General features: G+C 40.8%; 1 protein-coding gene across 5 annotated transcripts in view; it reads right to left on the minus strand.

The window, feature by feature from the left end:
- Positions 1-19395, minus strand: part of DLC1 (DLC1 Rho GTPase activating protein) — a 401992-nt gene that overhangs the window by 57583 nt on the left and 325014 nt on the right. Inside the window, exon 6 of one of the 5 annotated variants that reach the window (XM_067721878.1) lies at positions 4875-10740. The exons of 3 other annotated variants lie outside the window; for them this stretch is intronic. In XM_067721878.1, coding sequence (XP_067577979.1) covers positions 10670-10740 — 71 coding nt within the window. In that variant the 3' untranslated portion in view covers positions 4875-10669. Of the gene's footprint in view, positions 1-4874; positions 10741-17343; positions 19343-19395 lie in introns of those variants that run through there. One more of the 5 variants, XR_010939584.1, reaches the window with a different exon arrangement.

The following is a 19395-nucleotide window of genomic DNA, read 5'->3' on the forward strand; positions in this document are numbered from 1 at the left end:
GCATATTTAAAAATGTGAAATATAATGGAAACCAGTATTTGATGAAATATATAGCTAAATTATTTATATTAGCAAAGAAGAAAGGCTAAATATTAATTAAGCACCCAGTTTATTTTTTTATTTAATAAATTTATTTATTTTATTTTATTTTTGGCTGCGTTGGGTGTTTGTTGTTGCGCACAGGCTTTCTCTAGTTGCAGCGAGCAGGGGGCTACTCCTTGTTGCGGTTCACAGGCTTCTCATTGTGGTGGCTTCTCTTGTTGCAGAGCACGGGCTCTAGGTGCACGGGTTTCAGTAGTTGCGGCACGCAGGCTCAGTAGTTGTGGCTTGCGGGCTCAGTAGTTGCCATGCGAGGGCTCTAGAGAGCAGGCTCAGTAGTTGTGTTGCACAGGGCTTAGTTGCTCTGTGGCATGTGGGTTCTTCCCGGACCAGGGCTCGAACCCGTGTCCCCTTTATTGGCAGGCGGATTCTTAACCACTGCACCACCAGGGAAGTCCCAAGCACCCAGTTTATAAAAGGAACAAAAGAATGAACTCAAAGAAGGCAAAACAAAGGAATTAATAAAGAAAAGAGCACAAATTAATCAAATTAGAAGATATGAAAGGCACGGAAAACAAATAGTGAATAAACACATGACAAAATGCTTAAAGTAGTTAGCAATAAAAAAATGCAAGTCAAGACCATAATTAGCTACCACTTTACATGTACTAGATTTACAATGGAAAAGTCTGGCAATGCCAAGTGTTGGAAAGATGAGAACCCATATATATTGCTGGTTCAATCTCCTAGGAAAGCAATTTTACATTCATTTTAAAGCTGAATACTGACTATGCTATGATCCAGTAATTCTTCTGCTCTGAGATTTGTTCCCTAGAGAAACTCTTGCATCTGTGCATCTAGAAAACTCAAGAATGCTTACAGTAACATTGTATTAGGAAAAGCTGGGAATAACCTAAATGTCCATCAACTGGAGAAGAGATCTTTTAAAATGGCGTATTTATACAGTGGAATATTACACAGCAGTGAAAACGAGTGAGCCGTAGCTACATGCAACAACACGGACAAATCTTTGAAACAATGTTGGGTAAAATATCAACATTAAAAATAAAGTGCTTACATGGTAAAAAAATTTCATAAAATATGAAGGGAATAATAAATTCAGCATTCGGGACTGTGATAGCCTCTGGGGTAAGGCAAGGAGATGAGCTAGGGAAGAGTGTATGGGTAGCTTTAACAGGAAAGGTAATTCTAGTTATTCAGTTGGGTTTTGGGTTAGTGGTTGCTATCTTATTATACTTTATAATTTATATTCACATATATTTTCTTGTTGGTATTAAATATTATGTAACTAAGATTTTAAAAGTGAAATAATCCTGGAGAAAGTTTGCTTATTATAACGATAAGAAAATCAACTTTAGAGTCAAGGTCCAGATTTGAATCCTGAAGGTGCCATTTATTTGCTGCTTTACCTTTTGGAAAAGTTACTTTATTTTCAAATCTTATTTTCCTTGTCCATGACATGGCAATAATAATACCTCCTTCGGTAGTTGCGAGGATTGAAATAGATTATGTTTATAAAGGGCTCAATATTTACTTATATATGAACTTATTAAGAAATAGGAACTGAAACCTTAACTCAAAATCTGTTTTGGGGGTATCTGTGTGTGTGTGTTTTATCTGTTCAAGCTTCTCAACCTACTATGATATTATTGTACTAGTTATCCTCTGTTGTAGTGTTATTATTGAAAAGTTCCAGAACTAGTGAATTAATGATACTGAAAATAAAAACCATTAACTTTATAATATCTGAATTTATGTCATTCAAAGCAATCCCCTACACCTATTTCCTCCTTTTACCTTCATTTGCATTATGAAAAGGTAAATAATATTAATAATAACGATAATGATAATAGTAGTAACAGTAATTTGACTCTGTAAAGGAACATCTACTTTCCAACATTAAAATTTATTCCTATTACACAGCGTCTAAGACATGGGACTTGCATGCATGTTTATTTCAGTTCTATGTTTTTTTTAAAAAAATGTGTCATATTTCTATTGCTCATACTATTAGAATGTTTAAAGTTGGGAGGATAAAGTCCAAGATAGGGTTATGGAAAGGTTTCTAATACTCCTTAGCCCAGAGGTCCAGAGGGAAAAGCAAACCAGGAAATTGAATCTGGAAGTGACAGGACATTCCTGGTTAGTTTTGACTTAACCTGGTCGTAATCTAGCCCTGCTCCGAAATGACACTTTGAAATCTGAATTGAATTTAGAAAGAATGAAAGAACACGATCAATGTGGTATAAATTTTAAAGCTCTCTGGGATGATCAGTCTCATGCTAGGCGAAATGAGGGCAAGAGCTTTTATTAGCATCCTCTAAACAGTGTTAAATATGAATCTACCAGCTCGCAATTTATATATTTTTTCTTTATTTGTCTCTTAGGGTGGGTTTGCGTGTCTGTGTCTAGGAGCTACACTTCAGTCAAAAAAATGTTTTTCCTCATGAGGTTATAATAGAAACTGAACACATCAGTCGAATCTCTGGGATTCTTGCTCAGAACTGAGCTTTTAAATAACAGTCTCAGTCTCCTGGGGGAGTGAGAGATCTAACCAAAAACCCTGACCTAAATAAATCTCCAGGGCAGAACTGAAGAATGGCAAACTTAGGGAAGCTAAATTAGTATGCATGGATTTTCTTTTCCCCTTTTCAAAATGAATGTAGTGCTTCTTGGTACTAACAGCTTTGTGACCCAAATTGTTCTATCCACACAGCTTTTATTCCATCACCAACCTCAAATCTTGGAATCAGAAACGGAAGTTCTTTCATGCTGATTTTCAGATCTTGTGGCTCATGCTGACAATGTTTCATCTGGATATTCCACAACTAGGAAGAGGCAGGAGCCTTTACCTGAAAATTGCATGTGCGAAGGAGCAGATCTACTGCAACTGAGGCTAACGTTTAAATGGCGTTTGCTGGGATCCTCTGTGACTGAGAAAAGGAGGGTGTCAGGGATGCAGCACATCCACCTTAGGTTTCTAGGCCACTAACAGCCAAGCAGGGACTATAAGGAGAAACTTCAACTAAACCCTGAGTGTGTGTGTTTGTGTGCAGGTGACATGATACATAAATGGGGCACACACACGCTGGCATTTCTTCATAAAGGACTTAAGAGGGCTTTTCCTAAAGACTTAACCTTAAGCTTTTAGCCCTGATGCTCTCATTTCTCACTCTTCCAGGCATTTCCTGGAGAGCAAACACCCAGTTTGATCAGTAATAATGCGAATAATATTTTTTTATGATGCTGATTGGAAATCTCTCAGCAGAAACAAAGTACAGAAGGCACAGTCTTAATTCCTAGTCTCCTGACAAAGCTTAACTCAAACAAACTTTCAAAGCCCCTCCATTTGCACTTCCTCATTCATATCCCACCCAGGAATCAAGCTCTTTTTTCCCTAGCTTCTTGCTCATATACGAACCCTATTCTTTTCCTTTAATTGCCCTGAAATTCCAAAACAGTGCGACTAAGCTGACCCATTACAGTCTAAGCATTAATAATCGCCTCATTTCCTACTCCCAGAACTCGCTCTGAAACAACCTCTTTCTTTCCTAGGGACAAACTATCTGACTCAACTTCTTCTCTTGCCTCCTAGCCCTTTATTGAGGCAAAGACCAGATGACCGTTAGTTTGTAAAAATATTCATATTTGTCCTCTCTCCGTCTACTCCTCACCTCGTTCTACACAATCTGATCTGTGTCCTGCTTCCTGGCTCTATGCAGACCCAACTACAACTTCACTCTCCCCAGACAAACACAGACAACAGTAATGTTACTCTAGTGCTCTTTGATGGTGGATGACTTTTTCCTGCATCTTCAGAAAGGCAAAGAGATATGTAAACTCGGTCAGCCTTCCCACCAGCTGGAAGAACATCTGTAAGTAGGAAGGAATGAGATATAAACAAACTTACATTCCGACTGGCTGGGGCTGGAATAAAACAGGTGACTGTGAGGCCAAAGGCTCCATTAACAGTCACCAGGGTCATCGGGCCTCTTGTTTGCACTTGGTTTGGGAAGGCTTGCCTAAGTGAATTACTCGAAAAGTCTGAAATTGAGACTCCATGCTGGTGGTAACCACAACGCTTGTTTATAGAACTCTTCCAAAGGATGTAACAGGCATTTCCCAAGATCTGTCAGCACTGGGCCAGGATTAGATCAGCCATTTGTCTCTGAAGGGTGTAGTATTGGCCATGAGACCAACACCACCTAAATGTCTTTTGCAGTCTGGGGTGTATACATGTATGTACAGTAAGTCCCCTACATATGAACCTTCAAGTTGTGAACTTTCAAAGATGCGAGCGTGCGTTTGCATGTCCAATCACGTAAGTTAGTTCACGTGTCTGGCGTACACTGTCACGTGCGTGCATCCTCTACAAGTGGTTGTGCTTTTGTGTACTGTACTGTACAGTACTGTATAGAGTACAGTAGTACAGTATCCTTATAAACAGTACTGAATCCAGCAAGGAACCAGAACCTGTGCCATCCGCGTCAGGCGTGAGGGAAATGGCAGCTCGCCCTCCGTCTCCTATTGCTGATGATCCTTCAGCTCTACCATCCCCTACCTCCTCTCCCTCCTCCAGTCAGTAACTCTTCTTGCCTGTTCACTCGATGCCAGCCCCTGTATGCCAGCTGCTGTACTGTACTACTGTACTTTTCGAGGTACTGTACTGTAAGATTAAAAACGTTTTCTTTATTTTTTGTGTGTTTGTTTTTTATGTATTATTTGGGTGAATAGAATTATAAACCTATCACAGTACAGTACTATATAGCCGAATGTGTTAGTTGGGTACTTAGGCTGACTTTGTTGGACTTACGAACAAACTGGACTTACAAATGTGCTCTTGGAACAGAGCTCGTTTGTATGTAGGGGACTTTGTGTGTGTGTGTGTGTGTGTGTATGTGTGTGAATATATATCCCCCCAACCCTCTTAGCAGCTTAAGAGAAACATATAGGAAAGACAGGACTATGGGTTGGGTCTGGGGAGGATCTTCTTTTATTACATACCATCTATTTTCAACAAACATTTTTTTTTAATTAGAAAAAGTTTAATTAATGAGTGTTTTCTTTTAAAATTCATCTCACCCTAAATGTAATCAAGGAGTCATAACCAAGGAGAACTGACAGAGAATAATAATTGTAATGGCTTGTCCAGCAGGCCCAATTATTCCTTTAAAGGTATGTTTCTTTCTTCTAATTACATTAGACAGTGATTGGAAGGATGGTAACTAATAATAAGGGTTTCATTGTCTCTCTTTTTTTCTTGGTCGCCCCTACAAATGACTTACTATATGGTCCTTTACAAGGAGCTCTGGAGGAACCCTGGTGTGGAACCGTGGTCATGTGGCTCACTGGGACAGACATGAGATTGTCAGACACAGGACTGGCTGTAAACGAAAGGAGCCTGGGATGGCTTTAATATCCTGTGAGACAGAAGCATGACAGATTAGTGGGGAGCTCCTTCCTTCTCAGGAAACCAGGCCTCTGGCTATAGCTTTGTCTTAGCTCAGTCTTAGATCTTTATAAACACTTTCCCCTGAACTTTAAAGGACCCATGCTTTTCAGTAACAGTTTAATGCCCATGAAACAAAAACTCAGATAAAGGGTTCAAGCATAAAATCATATTGAAAGGTCTCATTTCTCAAGATACTTTCTATAAACTCAGACTTCACATCCAGAAAAAGATTTCAATAGCGAACTTTTTCACTAGAGAAAACGCCAGTCTTAAAAATGCTTGAGCCTTGGTACATGATTTGGAATCTCAATCGTTTTAAAGAAATACAAAAACTTGCTCCACTAGGGACTGGTAGTCAAGGCCCTCTGTTAAGAGTCCTGGATAAGGGATGTTTAAAGATGGAGCAAGGCGGTTGTGAGGTAATAACTAGAATTCCAGGGGTTGGAATCATATGATGACGAAATATCCAGGGAAGATGAATTGTAGAGAGGGGAATGTGAATCCTTATAAAACACGGATAAAGATCTGTGGGTATATGTCTGACACAAAAGAAGACTTGAATATATAAAAACAAGCACATGATATTTACTTGGGGAGACTCAATATTTACATGTCAGTTCTCCCTTAATTAATCCATCAATTTAATGAAGTACCAATAAAAACAACAACAGTATGTTTTAAGAGTAATGATCACTAATATGTATTACATGTTATGTCAAGTACTTTGTACTTTCTGAGTGTTACATTTCTTAAATAGTTCAATCCCTCAATAATCTTATGATTATTCGTTTCCTTATTTTATAAATGAAGAATTTAGGCAGAGTTTAAGCAACTTGCCTAAGGTCACACAGCCAGTAAGCAGTAGAACTGAGATTCTTAACCCAAGGGTTCAGGCTCTAGAACTTAACTGTCATCCATACTTTCAAGTCAATGGAACTGAATAGTGAGTCTAGAAATTGACTCAAATACAGGAATTTAGATGGTATTAAATGTAGCACTTCATAACAGGGGAGGAAACGATGGATGATCATTCAATACCTAAAGTTGAGGTAAGTAGTCATCTGGAAACAAATAAAGTTGAACCCTAGCCCACTCTTTACTCCAAAGTATTTTTCAAATGTATCGAAGATTTTAAAATGTAAAATGAAAAGAAAACCATCTGAAGAAAATCCGGGTGACTGAATGACAGGAGTCGGGGGAAGACGCTTAAATTTTATACTATTGGCATTTATTGTCCGTTAAAATTAATTACTTTAAAAGAGAAAGAAAAGAAAGTGGTAGGGCTGCCTAACTGTGTGTGTTTGTGTGTGTGTGTGTGTGTGTGTGTGTGGTGTGTATTAATGCTAGTGCTATTCAGACCTGCTCCTGAAGGAATAGATCTCTGGAGGTTTACCCAGAAAAAGCTGACTGTGTAATAATAAGTAATATTACTTAGTGTAATAATAAGTAATAGTCTTGTGTCTATTCCTATGGGATGTTATAGATGGCTCACTTTTTATACTTTCTTATTAATTGAACAGGATGAACTTTTCCTCCAGGTTACTGAATACAGTGTGTGAGTTGCTTTGACTGAGAGACAGTGCTAGAATTTGAGGCATGCTTTGGAGAAGTGCGGTGCCTATAAAAAGTGGCAATTATGCCAGATTTTCTGCAGTATACATCCTGGTCCCCAAGACGTACTCTCAAAAGGCAGATAGTAGTCAGTCATTGCTAACCATAGTTGACAAGTTTGTGTGCTTTTCCTGACAGGCACTAATCATTCTTTTGGGTTCATTTGCAAGTTTTTCGGATAGAACACAACAATTCTGAGTTTATAAATATATATCCAAAAGAAATGACTCAGTAAATTCGATGGGTTTTAATGATGTCTCAAATAAACCTTAATTAAAGAATCTTCATTTAATGAAGTTACAGGTTGTTCTCGGTAAAGGAAGCAACGGTTTTAATTTGCATGGGATACGGAGGCAGCAGTGGGAAACAAGCTGAACTGTTCCCAGTCAAATATCAGTTTTTTAAAAATCGGATTGATTGTAAGCTCTGATATGAAATGAAATGAATGTTGTATCTTTATTATGCATAAGAAATGGCTGTATGCAACCACTTGGGGCCTCTTCATCAATTATCTGAAAAGCTTCTGCCATTTTTGCTGTGGGGAATTAGCTGGTAAGAGGAATTTGCTTTAAGCTTATGACCTAATCATAAGGCTTGGAACTATGGGGCACTACACACTCAGGAAGTTTGCTTCCCACTCTGTTGCCTTTGTACATTTTCCCTCTGCTGGGAATGTTCTGTTCTCTGCTTTAGCATTTTTAAAACTAATTCTTTATTACACAGTTACACGTACAGAGTGTGGAAAAAATAAACAATACAAATGATCAACAAAGAAAAATATAGAGAAGTAAGCACTATTAATATTTTAATACGTAGATAAGGGAACCCTATTACATTGTATCAATCTCTTTTCTGCAAATTGAAAAAAGGTGCATATACTATATGCTCCCATTTAGAAAATCAAATACAGAATCAAGTGAACTCAAAAGTGAAACTCCCCCATTATTGAGGTAGCTAATATGGTTATTCAAATAATTTTCTATGCAATTACTAGTATGTTTTATATATTCTCTCTATATTTACATAAACACATTATTTTTTGTTCACAAATTTCTATGTGAACTGTTCCACAACTTGCTTAAAAATATACATATACATATATATAATGTACATGTCTTCATGTCAATGGATATAGATGTACCCAATTTCTTTTAAAGTTTGTATAGAATTCTGTTATGTGGCTATATCCTAATCATTTAACTAGCCCTTTTTAACTTATTTGGCTGCAGCGGGTCTTAGTTGCAGCACGCTGGATCTTTCATTGCAGCACCCGGCTCAGTAGTTGCAGCACAGGCTTAGTTGCTCTGTGGCATGCGGAATCTTAGTTCCTGGACCAGGGATCGAACCTGTGTCCCCTGCATTGGAAGGTGGATTTTTAACCACCTTCCAAAAAGGGAAGTCCCCCAAAATGAAACATTTTTGAGTAGATGAAATGGAGACTAATCCTGTTTAATTTTTCATTCTGAATCCTAATTTTTAAGATTTAAAAAAAAGCAATATGCTCTCTAGATTTATTCTGAATATGGCATCCCTCCATTTTTGACTTTTCAAATTTGAGAAAATGTAATAATTTATTCTCCTGTTGCTTTGCTTAATCAGCAAGGAGAATCAACTCAGCAATCTAGCAAAGATGTGGCTACAGTATTTAAGATGAATAATCTCTAAAATACAGTACTATTCTTTTCTACTGGAAAGTTAGTTTCAATGAACATATTGTTAAGCTCATTGGTGACCAACCACTCCAACCCTTACCTCAAGCTGTGTCTGAGAGCAAGTTCCTACCATCAATATGATGCCCCAAAGGCCATCCCGAAGGATCCAAGTTACAGTCACACAAAGGATACTGAGTGCATAGTTTTGTTCTGAATGTCCTCCCACTGTGCCCAATGATTACAAGGTTAGGAGGTTAAAGTGTGCTGGATGCACCAGAGGCTTTTTATATATTAGGTCTAACTTTGCCTTACATTGTTCTGCCTTGTGAGACGCCCTGAGGAAAACTCTTCTCTTCCTTCCCACCACAGCCTAGAAAAACCCATCAGATATTTTCTCTCGGAAATTCTGACTCTTGAGTCATTGGTGGGCTATGTACTCACACACTTCCCATCCCTTCCTTCCAGGGTTTAATCATAGTTGTTGGTTTGAAGGAGGAAAGGGTGGGTTCCCACATTTATAAACTCTAGAATGAGAGGTTATGAAAAGTCCAAATGTCGGTGTATCTGCTCTGGCTAAAGAGAATGTTTGCAACTCCAAAGTCAGGGATTTTAGGCGAAACGCTTGCTGAGAGAGCATCCCTGGGCAGGATGCTGCCAGCATGTAATAACTATTACAAGATCTACTCAGGAGCAACCTGATGCTTCTCTCCCTTTGAAAGTGAAAACCTGGCTGAAGTCAATGTGTATTTTCAGAGAATACATTAGGGAGAGAAAGAATAGTTTCCTCCTATTGCCTTTCTGAGGGAATAACGAAAATGTCAGGATTCACTGCAGTGACTGGAATTTGATTCCGAGACAGGAAGTGTAAACAATTGTGTGAATGTTGCTCACGCAGAACCTTCAGACTGATTTACTGGGAGCTCTTTGGGACTTCTCAGGCATGTCACACTGACCTTACAAGCTCAATTCCTAAGTCAGAAGAGGCAGGGTGCTTCTCCACACTGTTACTTGCAAATTAAGTGCAGCTGCCCACTGCAACTACTTTCCCGGTTTTGGTAGAAACCATCCAGTAAGTTTGCAACACTTTGACACATTAAGAACTCAGAGACTTAAGACTCTTTGGAGGTAAAAGAAAAAATGAAAACTTACATGCAACTTGAGGAGGTGGGGTTAGGGAAAGTGCATGAGTGGAAAGTGAAATTGAGCCTGGAGGAGTGCGGGAAAAGAAAATTCACCACTGAGAAGAAGGACATGTGTTTTTGCAGGACAGCCTGCTAGTAGTTAGCTCCAGAGGGAACAATAGGAATAAGTAGAGCTATGAAAAAAAAAATAAAAAAAAAGTAAAAAAAAAAAGAGGAGGCCTTGATTAAAGGTAATTTAGCATTTGAAAAATAACAAAGCATCGGTAGGTAATCACCACATAGCTATTTATTGGCTTCCAAATCATAGGCTAAAGGAGCTTAATCTAGGCAGGCTGAGTGAAGAAAGGTCAGACCGTCTGTCCCTTCACAAAAATAATATATTACAGGGGCTGCGATCTAAAGACGGAACTTCAAAAATGATGTTCTGAGCTCTAGAATCTAAATGTCTAAATGTCTAAATCTATATTTAAAGTCGATCTAAATGTAAAACCTTGGAGATTCTCTGGTATACTTTTCACTCAGAGTGGGAACTTAGCTTTTATAATTTTTACTACATTTGGATCACGATGATATTCTTTTTCCTTTCCCACCAGAGCAATTCACATTCTTCCTCTCAACTTTTACTTGTCACACATACTACTTTGTATCAAAAATAAAGCAAATTTTTAAAAAAGAAAAATCTCTTACCAGTTTAGTTTGTCCACTAGTTTACAGCAGTAGCATTCTTTGAAACTAGATACCATGGGAATATTTCAGGGTTTAGAACTTGTGCATATAAACCAGCTGGGCTTTGTTGAAAATTTTAAAGCCTTCAAATATTTCACTGAAAGAAACCCAAGGTATCTTTTTCTATGGATGTCAAGAGGTCACATTTTTATTGGTTCATCTGTGTGTCATATAAAAAGTCCTCAATATTTTTAACCATAGTAGGTCTCTAGGTTCTCTGCCCAATCACTCCATATCATCAAGACGGGTTAATTGTGAGTCTAATTTTTGCTAAAATACAGTACTAATTTGTGGAAGCCACATTTAGCCAGACTTGTTCATCTTTCTATTATTAAAAGGAATGGAAGAGGGCTTCCCTGGTGGCGCAGTGGTTAAGAAGCCTCCTGCCAATGCAGGGGACTCGGGCTCAAGCCCTGGTCAGAGAAGATCCCACATGCCGCGGAACAACTAAGCCCGTGCGCCCCAACTACTGAGCCCACGTTCTAGAGCCCGCGAGCCACAACTACTGAGCCCACATGCCACAACTACTGAAGCCCGCGCGCCTAGAGCCCATGCTCCACAACGAGAGAAGCCACCGCAATGAGAAGCCCGTGCACCGCAACAAAGAGTAGCCCCCTCTCGCCGCAACTAGAGAAAGCCCACGTGCAGCAACGGAGACCCAGTACAGCCAACAATAAATAAATAAAATAAATAAATTTATTTTAGAAAAGAAAGGAATGCAAGAAACAAAAGAAGCAAAATTTTACAGAGCACTTCCTCTTCGTGGGGGTAACCAGGTTACACTTCAATTTAGAAACAGTTGTGCGGAAATAATTTGCATATTTTGGGGAAAGTCATGGTTATTCAGCTAAATCTTTCCCCTAACTTCTTTGTTCTCCATGAAATCTAAGACGGACATTGTTGTCAGATAGGCAGGTGAGGTTCTGGGTCAGATAAGAGAGGGGGAAATGCATCCCATAATAACAGGTTGTTCTTCCCCAGGTCAAACAGTTTATAAGGGGGGGGGGATATCTGTGAAGCTTGATGATCCTTCCCATAGTGAAATCTGGAACATTCTAAAAGAAGCTGCATATATACTTATTTTCAGCTATAGCCCTATTTCTCTTCCAATGCCCTCTGTAAGGGTTCTGCACTTAACCTTTATTGCTAGTTCCTATTCACAACCAATACACACACACACATACCACACACCTTTCTGTCTGTCTCATTCTTCTTTGATACCTCTGTATCATAGGGCAGTGATTAGCTTCATTTTATGAAAGCATGAAATGAATCCAGGGTCGCCTAGCATCGTCAACAGAAATAAGACCAGTACTTAAGAGTCTGAGTTCCAGACCAGGCATGAGTGCCCTGTGCCCCTTGATGAGAGGTGCTACTTCTGGGAACCAGATCTGTATTCATAGAAACAGCTGCAGAATCTAGCAAGGAAATTTATGTAATTAGCGAAGCAGGCAGAGATAGGATTTTTGGCTTCTGATTCAAATTCCACTTCATGATTCCAAGGTGGAGAGTGTTTTGTTATCTACCCACGTGGGACTGATTTCCCTCTTAGGCCTCTAACTCAAATACCAGGACTGTGGCAGGAGCCCAAGAAACTGTAAGAGATCGAGGCAGAAAATTCTCGTGCGTCCAGTCCACGAATCTTTGGATTCGCAGTTTCAAGTGAAATTCAAGCAAGGGAAGCAAGGCTGAGCATTTCATACTATTCCCCTTGTTAGGCAGTGGTGTTAGCGCCCCCAGAGGCCCAGGACTGGGTCACTCAGGATGACTCCAGAGCAGTGTCCTTTATCACGGGAACGGGACTCAGCAGCACATTCTTGCTTTGAGGTTGTTCTAGGAGTGGGGAAGGGACTTGATTGGCTCTCCTTGTTCTGTGCCCAGACATGAAGCCTGAGAACCCTCTCCCTTGCTTGAGGCACCATGGCATTCAACATTCCCTCTGTAACCTATAGGCGTATCGCCTCAAACATAAACCCAGACAGGGGCTATCCCCTCCCCACGCCCCCATCCCCTGTCGCCTAAATAGTTCTCCTTGGGTGAGCGGGCACAGGTCCTGTGGAACAGATCCCACACATGTCCACCGTCTTTCCAGGTGGCATCCAGGGCAATGTCTGCCTCCATCCTGGAGCCCTTGGTGGGTTAGCTGATGCATGGTCCTCGGAATTGTGAATCTGAAGGGCAAACAGCAAAGAGGAAGAAAGGAGGGGACACGAGGGAGGAGTGGAAACCTGGCAAGAAAAGGGTAACGGGAAGGACCACAAGCACTGTAGTGCCAGCTTTAAGTCATGAACATTTGAGTCATAAAGAATGACTGATGAGTGGATCAAACGCTGTTTGACTCAGAGAGTATTCCAGTACCTGTCCCAGCTTGATTTAAAACCTTGACGTGAGGGACTTCCCTGGTGGAGCAGTAGTTAAGAATCCACCTGCCAATGCAGGGGACATAGGTTCGAGCCCTGGTCCAGGAAGATCCCACATGCCACAGAGCAACTAAGCCCGTGCGCCACAACTACTGAGCCCGCATGCTACAACTATTGAAGCCTGAACGCCTAGAGCCCGTGCTCTGCAACAAGAGAAGCCACGGCAATGAGAAACCTGCGCACTGCAACAAAGAGTAGCCCCCCTTCGCTGCAACTAGAGAAAGCCCACGCGCAGCAACGAAGACCCAACATAGCCAAAAATAAATAAATAAATAAAGTCTATTAAAAAAAACAAAAAACGACGTGTTTCTCATCATCTGCACATGGCTTTCGGGGGTGCTGCCCTCCTGGACTTGGTGGCTAGGCGGTCCCATCTCCATTTCACCTCACTCAGAGGGCGAGGGCCCTGGACCCATCTCCCTACTTTCTACCTCTTTTCCTCTCTCTCTCTCTCTTACTTGGCATCGCCTAAACCTCCAGAATGATTTGGCTTTGAAACCACACAAAGCTTACTGCATACTCTAACTCTCTGTCAAAAGAGAGGACTTTTACCAGGGAGGAGAGGGGAGAGGTAATGATTGTCAACGCCCCTCACTGTTTTGGGGAAACACTATGTGAAGGAGGAGGGGTGTTGGCAGTGGGGGAGATAAGCCTATAAGAGACTATTCTCTATCTAACCTAACCTAATCTAGTTTCTCCTCACCTCAAAGGTACCACCTATGTGTACATGAAACAGGACTGAAACCTCGATGAATACATTCATTCACAATACTAACATAAATAGCTACAACAACAACAAAGCTAGACATTGTAAGAGCAGTCTTCAATGGAGGACAGAGGGGTGGGGGTCTTTTAGCATAAACTGTGCGGGTTTCTTTCAAAGAAAAGTCCTCATCCTGATCCTAAATTATCCCACACTCCCCATCTCTGCCCCTTCTGGAGTGAGACTGACTGGTTTGTGTGCCTCTGTCACTTATGGAAATGTAACACATCCCTTAGAGAGAACAGCCCCTGGCCGGTATCCCTTCTGAGATACAGAACATATAGAACACATCAAACAATAGAACGGAATGGGGACCCACACTAGGAGCCTCGCACTTCATGTAAAAGGTCCATAAATCAATATCTGTAGTATTTACAGACTGAAGGGACAAACTATTTCATTCTGATATGTACCTTGTTATTAAAATACACGTAGAGGTTTTCGTGATGAATAAAACACAAATTAATTTCAAAGTGTACTAAATTTATAGCAGCTTTTTTTTTTTGGTACCACATTTCAATCAACAGGAAATAAAAAGAAAGATAAAATTATGCAGGTATTTGCAAAAGTTTTTTCCTTTAATAAAGAATGTATATCTGAAAGGTTAGGAAGCAAGACTAAAGAGTGCCTACCTAGATAAGGGAGACTTCTGATAAAAGAAACACTGTCATTACTGTTACTGGAATAGCTTTACTGCTTAATAGAAACATCATAAGAAGGACTTCAGGAAAAGATAAACAAGTGTAGGGCCCTGGCAGAGGAACTGAAACAATTCTGGAGATTGAAAAGTATCAAAGTTAAAGCAATTATTATCTTGGCAACTAAATGTTGGTAGATTATAGTTTTACATAACTGGGTTTGGGGATGCTTAAATGCTTATCAAATTGGCAGAAGATCTCCCTCAGAGCCATTGTCCACACTGGTGTGTGAGGTTGACACCACATAGCCTCCACAAGTAAGACTGAGCCTCCCTAAGTCATAACCAGATATTATTAGTAGTACAGGCATACTCATTACGTGCATACACAAACAGCTGACGGACAGCCAGGTAGCATATGATTTTAGACCCAACCCTATATGTGTGTTACCTGGCTAGTAGTCCATCCTTTTTTACCACACTTCCTTAATATAACTTAAAATTGCAATATAGCACAAATATTAATTCATACCTTTATAGCACATTTTACCTGCATTCTATTAGTATTGGATTGTTTGCTGAATTGCATGATTAGCTGATCAACTTTGGGAGAAAGGAACATAATTCACTTTGCGTTCAGCACCACCTGCGAGACCTCCCAGAAAGTACCCAGGACCAAGAAATGATTCTGAAAATGAATGGCAAGCTCCTTAGTCTAGGGTTGGCAGACATTAAGGTGGAGGAAAAGTGGCTCCTCCAATCTCATGTAAGGGATTAATTCAGCCAGATGAACAAGGTGCCTGTGGCAGCACCAACTGGGATGGTTCTGCCCCTTGTGTGTGTGGAGCGGGGTAGGGAGGTCATGGGTGGTGGTACATTGTGGTGGGTGAAATAGTGGGAGGCAGAGGAAAGGTTCTTACTGCTTCTAGAACAAGGTGGCTAAAAGTATTCAGTAAGGCAGTCTGGGGAGAAGGAGCTAGCAAGATCAGGATGGTATTCATCATCTCAATGTGGTGAGATAATATTCATCCAATCAAAGCAATTGGGCTGGTCTTTGGGCATTATGGCCTCACCTCTTCCCTTGCTTTCTTAGCATCTTCCTGTAACATCTCACCTCCTGATGTTCCCTTTGAAGACTTTCTGTGGCATTGACTTCAACCCAATCTTATCTCTATGAAAATGTTAACTGGGGACCATAGGTATGGGACACAGGGTGCGGCTTGGTCTAAAAACTTCACCCCTCTGGAGCTAGCAAGGCATACCTGGAGCAGACCCTCATACACCAGGAGAAAACTCTTTTCATAATTATGTTTTATTCCAGAGACTTCTCCTTCAAAGATTTTGCAAATGTTCTACAAAGAAACTTGACTGTGTTGGACCAGGACTAAAATTGTTTGTCAGCTTGGATAATTCAAGCTGTAAAACTTGTAAAACTATATTAGTGAAGAGGGAGCTATGATGACTGTGAAATTAAATCCAAATCTGAAGAGACTGTGAGCTGGGATTTTCCACTTCCTGGTGGGTTTTGCTGTGTTTTGTGAGCACAGGTTTACGTGCATGTGATAGCCCTGGAGATCAGTAAGGACACTATCAGAACAGGTAAGTTGCAGAATGGAGACAGAGCTGGTTCTGGGATTGGTTCTCAAGTTGTTTTCTCTTTATAGTTGAGCTGCAAGATAAAATGCAGGATGCCTAGTGGCACTGGAATTTCAGATATATATCAAGTAATTTTTTAGCATAAGTATGTTCCATGTGATATTTGGGATATACTTATACTAACCCCCCCCAACAAACTTCATTGTTTATCTGAAATCCAAATTTCGCTGGGTGTTTGGTATCTTTATTTGCTAGATCTAGCAACGTTACTTTATACTGTGGTCTTAATGGATTCTCAACGTTAAGTTAAAAAAAGTAGACGAAAGAAAGATAAGTGGCCTCATTCAGAAGGCAAAGAACTTGAAGTGGTTTGGGCATGATGCACTGAAATGGCAGCTGCTAGATAGACGGCATATGGACTGAGAAGCGGTATTTCCATATTTCCAGAGAGATTCTACCTTGTCACAAAGTACTCCAGTTCTGAGCGCTCCGTTTCAACTGCCAGCGAGTGGTCTCTCCCTCAATGTTCTGTTGGCACTTCTAACGCAGCACTGTTAGTTGTGAAGGTGGAAGCAAGGCCAGGATTTCTGTTTGCCGTGGCTCTTTTGGAAGGAAAGACTTGGCCCGGATCCCTGAAACTTAAACAGCTGCTACTTCAGCTACATTTTCCTGAAGAGTATAGCCAAAGCAGTGGAAGCCCCAGTGAAAACATTAGCCTCCATACCTCCGTGGGTTCCCCTACCCTGGCGAAATGGGCTGACCACACATGGGTGGCAGCGATTCTCTTTCCACTCAGTGTTGTGGCCTTGACTAGAAGTAGGGTGAATGGCCTCCTTGGGTCCATTTCCTTAAGGACACATCGTTATATTGGCTCATCTGGGTCACTCAGATGGTTAGGTGAGTTCAGAGAGCAAACCCAGGAAAAAATGTTTAATCCAGGTCCGTCGCTATTACTCCCCCTAGTGGTATAGACAGATACTATATCACTAATTATGCCACTGAGTCGGGCAGTTTCCTTAGAGGTGGGAAGGCTGCTATGGAGACTGTGAAGACGTTGTACCTCTGCATCTTAAAATGTATGGCCAAATAACATTTTTTTTTTTTTCGATACGCGGGGCTCTCGCTGTTGTGGCCTCTCCCGCTGCGGAGCACAGGCTCCGGACGCGCAGGCTCAGCGGCCATGGCTCACGGGCCCAGCCGCTCCGCGGCATGTGAGATCTTCCCGGACCGGGGCACGAACCCGTGTTCCCTGCATCAGCAGGCGGACTCGCAACCACGGCGCCACCAGGGAAGCCCCCAAACAACATCTTCTTAACTAAACTTAACCATCTTTCCTCTCAGTCTTTCCTTAATGGCATGATATCATACAAGTCACACAGGCTCAGGGCCCTGGCAACTTTTTTGACCACCTACCCCTGCATGTTATTCTCTTCCCGCACAGCTGACGAGTTATTAACCCCAACACATTTTATCTCTGCAGTGCATCTCCCATTGTTATTGCTACTACCCTCATTCAGGCCATCATTACTTTTCACCAGGACCATTGACCATTAACTAGTCTCCTTGTATCTTATTTCTCTCTCTTTTAAGTCATCGTATTTGAACTGATTAAATAAGCCAACTTTAGACTGCTGACTAATTTTTCTCAAACACACCTCTGATTATGAGCTTGGCTATTTAAAATCCTCCAAAGACTTCCCATCTCATACTAAGTCCCCCTATGGAAGAGGAAGCAGGTGGGGGATGACAGGTGAGTTCAGGGGCTACTGGGAATTTGCTGCCCTGTGGCCCTTGAGAGAATTCCTTATTTGTCAGAACTGGCAGGAAAGCAGGCAGCCTTCCTGAGCCATGAACCCACTTCCATATGATGAAAATGAAGAGAGTTAGGGAAATTTTGTCCAGTTCATCTCCTTTCAAAGGAAACAAAACCCCGAAAATGGATTGAATTCTGAATGAACAATCAGAAGGCTCCACGTGAGCTGAACTACACAACTAGGAGGAAATGAACAGAAGACCTTTTCTAGTGGAAGGAATCTGTGTACATTCTAGGGTAAACACTCAGCAAGAAGATAATTTGGAAAATGGTTACAAAGGGAGTTAAGGGGGTAAAAGGTACAAAAGCTAACAGAAGCAGACTTTGCTAAACCGCCCTTTGTCTTAACATTTCCTATGTTCTTAAGTCTAATTGGTCAAGACTTTTTCTGAAGGTTGCAAGGGAATTTAATCTTTATGTTAGGGATTTGGGGACCCTTTAGTAAGCGACTCTGATTACACAGAATTGCATATATCATGTGTGTGACCTGGACCACAGCTCCCCTTGGGTTTACCTGGAGTTCTTACACTCATTTCCCTGAGGATTACGGATTAAAACTGAATGGCTTCTCAGTGGGGAAAGTTGGGTATTTTATTTAATGGGTCTTGGCTCTGTTATTTGTGGCCTGATTGACGATGCCTGAAATTAGAGTCCAGCTCCCGAGGAGAGCACAGCTTTTCACGTGAGCCTTGCTATGTGAGAACTCACCATGGCAGCTACGAAAATCATTTTCTAATAACAACTGCCATTGGATCAGTGACTTAACTACAGAGGAACCCCACTAAACAGTATTTCTTGGGTCCAGCAGTCCTGCCTACGGCATCACCTTCATGGATTATTTTAGCTGTTAAATCTCCAGCTGGGCATTTCATAAAACCATGATTTAAAACAAAAGCAAAAACTAAACTTATTTTTAGACCACTCAATCCAACAAACTGGTCTTCTAGGACTCACAGTATCACTGAGTACCATTTACTTAGTCCATGCAGAATCTTATTTTGTTTTCTAAAAAAAAATATAACAAATCCAACTTTTCTCTTCATTTTTTCTGGTTTAAGGGAAATTAAGCTTCTGAAAATGAGGATCAGGCTAGAAGTTGTCACAGATAAGGCCTCTCTATGCCACAGTGACAACATTTCTAGTATTGCTGCCACACTGGACTCAATCTCCATTTCTTATTTCTTAGAGCTCACATCTAAGACAAAAACTGTGTCATTAAGGCTTTTCTTAAAAAAGCAAAGCAGCACAAATAGTTTTTAGTTTAGAGTTGCTCCTCTATAAGAAAATTTACTCATATGAATATTAGATGGCTTTCCAAAATTCCAATAGTTGGCCAAGCTAATATTACTTCCCAGGTGAAACTCTTCTTCTCAGAGGTCTAATCTGCATGTAGATATTGTCCCAGATACACTTCAATTCACTGTATCATCAGGTACCAGATAGGAAAATCTAACAGGGTTTTAAAAAAACCTCTTTTGGGCTTCCCTGGTGGCGCAGTGGTTGGGAGTCCGCCTGCCGATGCA

Source organism: Pseudorca crassidens, chromosome 21, assembly GCF_039906515.1.
Source record: "Pseudorca crassidens isolate mPseCra1 chromosome 21, mPseCra1.hap1, whole genome shotgun sequence".
Classification (NCBI taxonomy): domain Eukaryota; kingdom Metazoa; phylum Chordata; class Mammalia; order Artiodactyla; family Delphinidae; genus Pseudorca; species Pseudorca crassidens.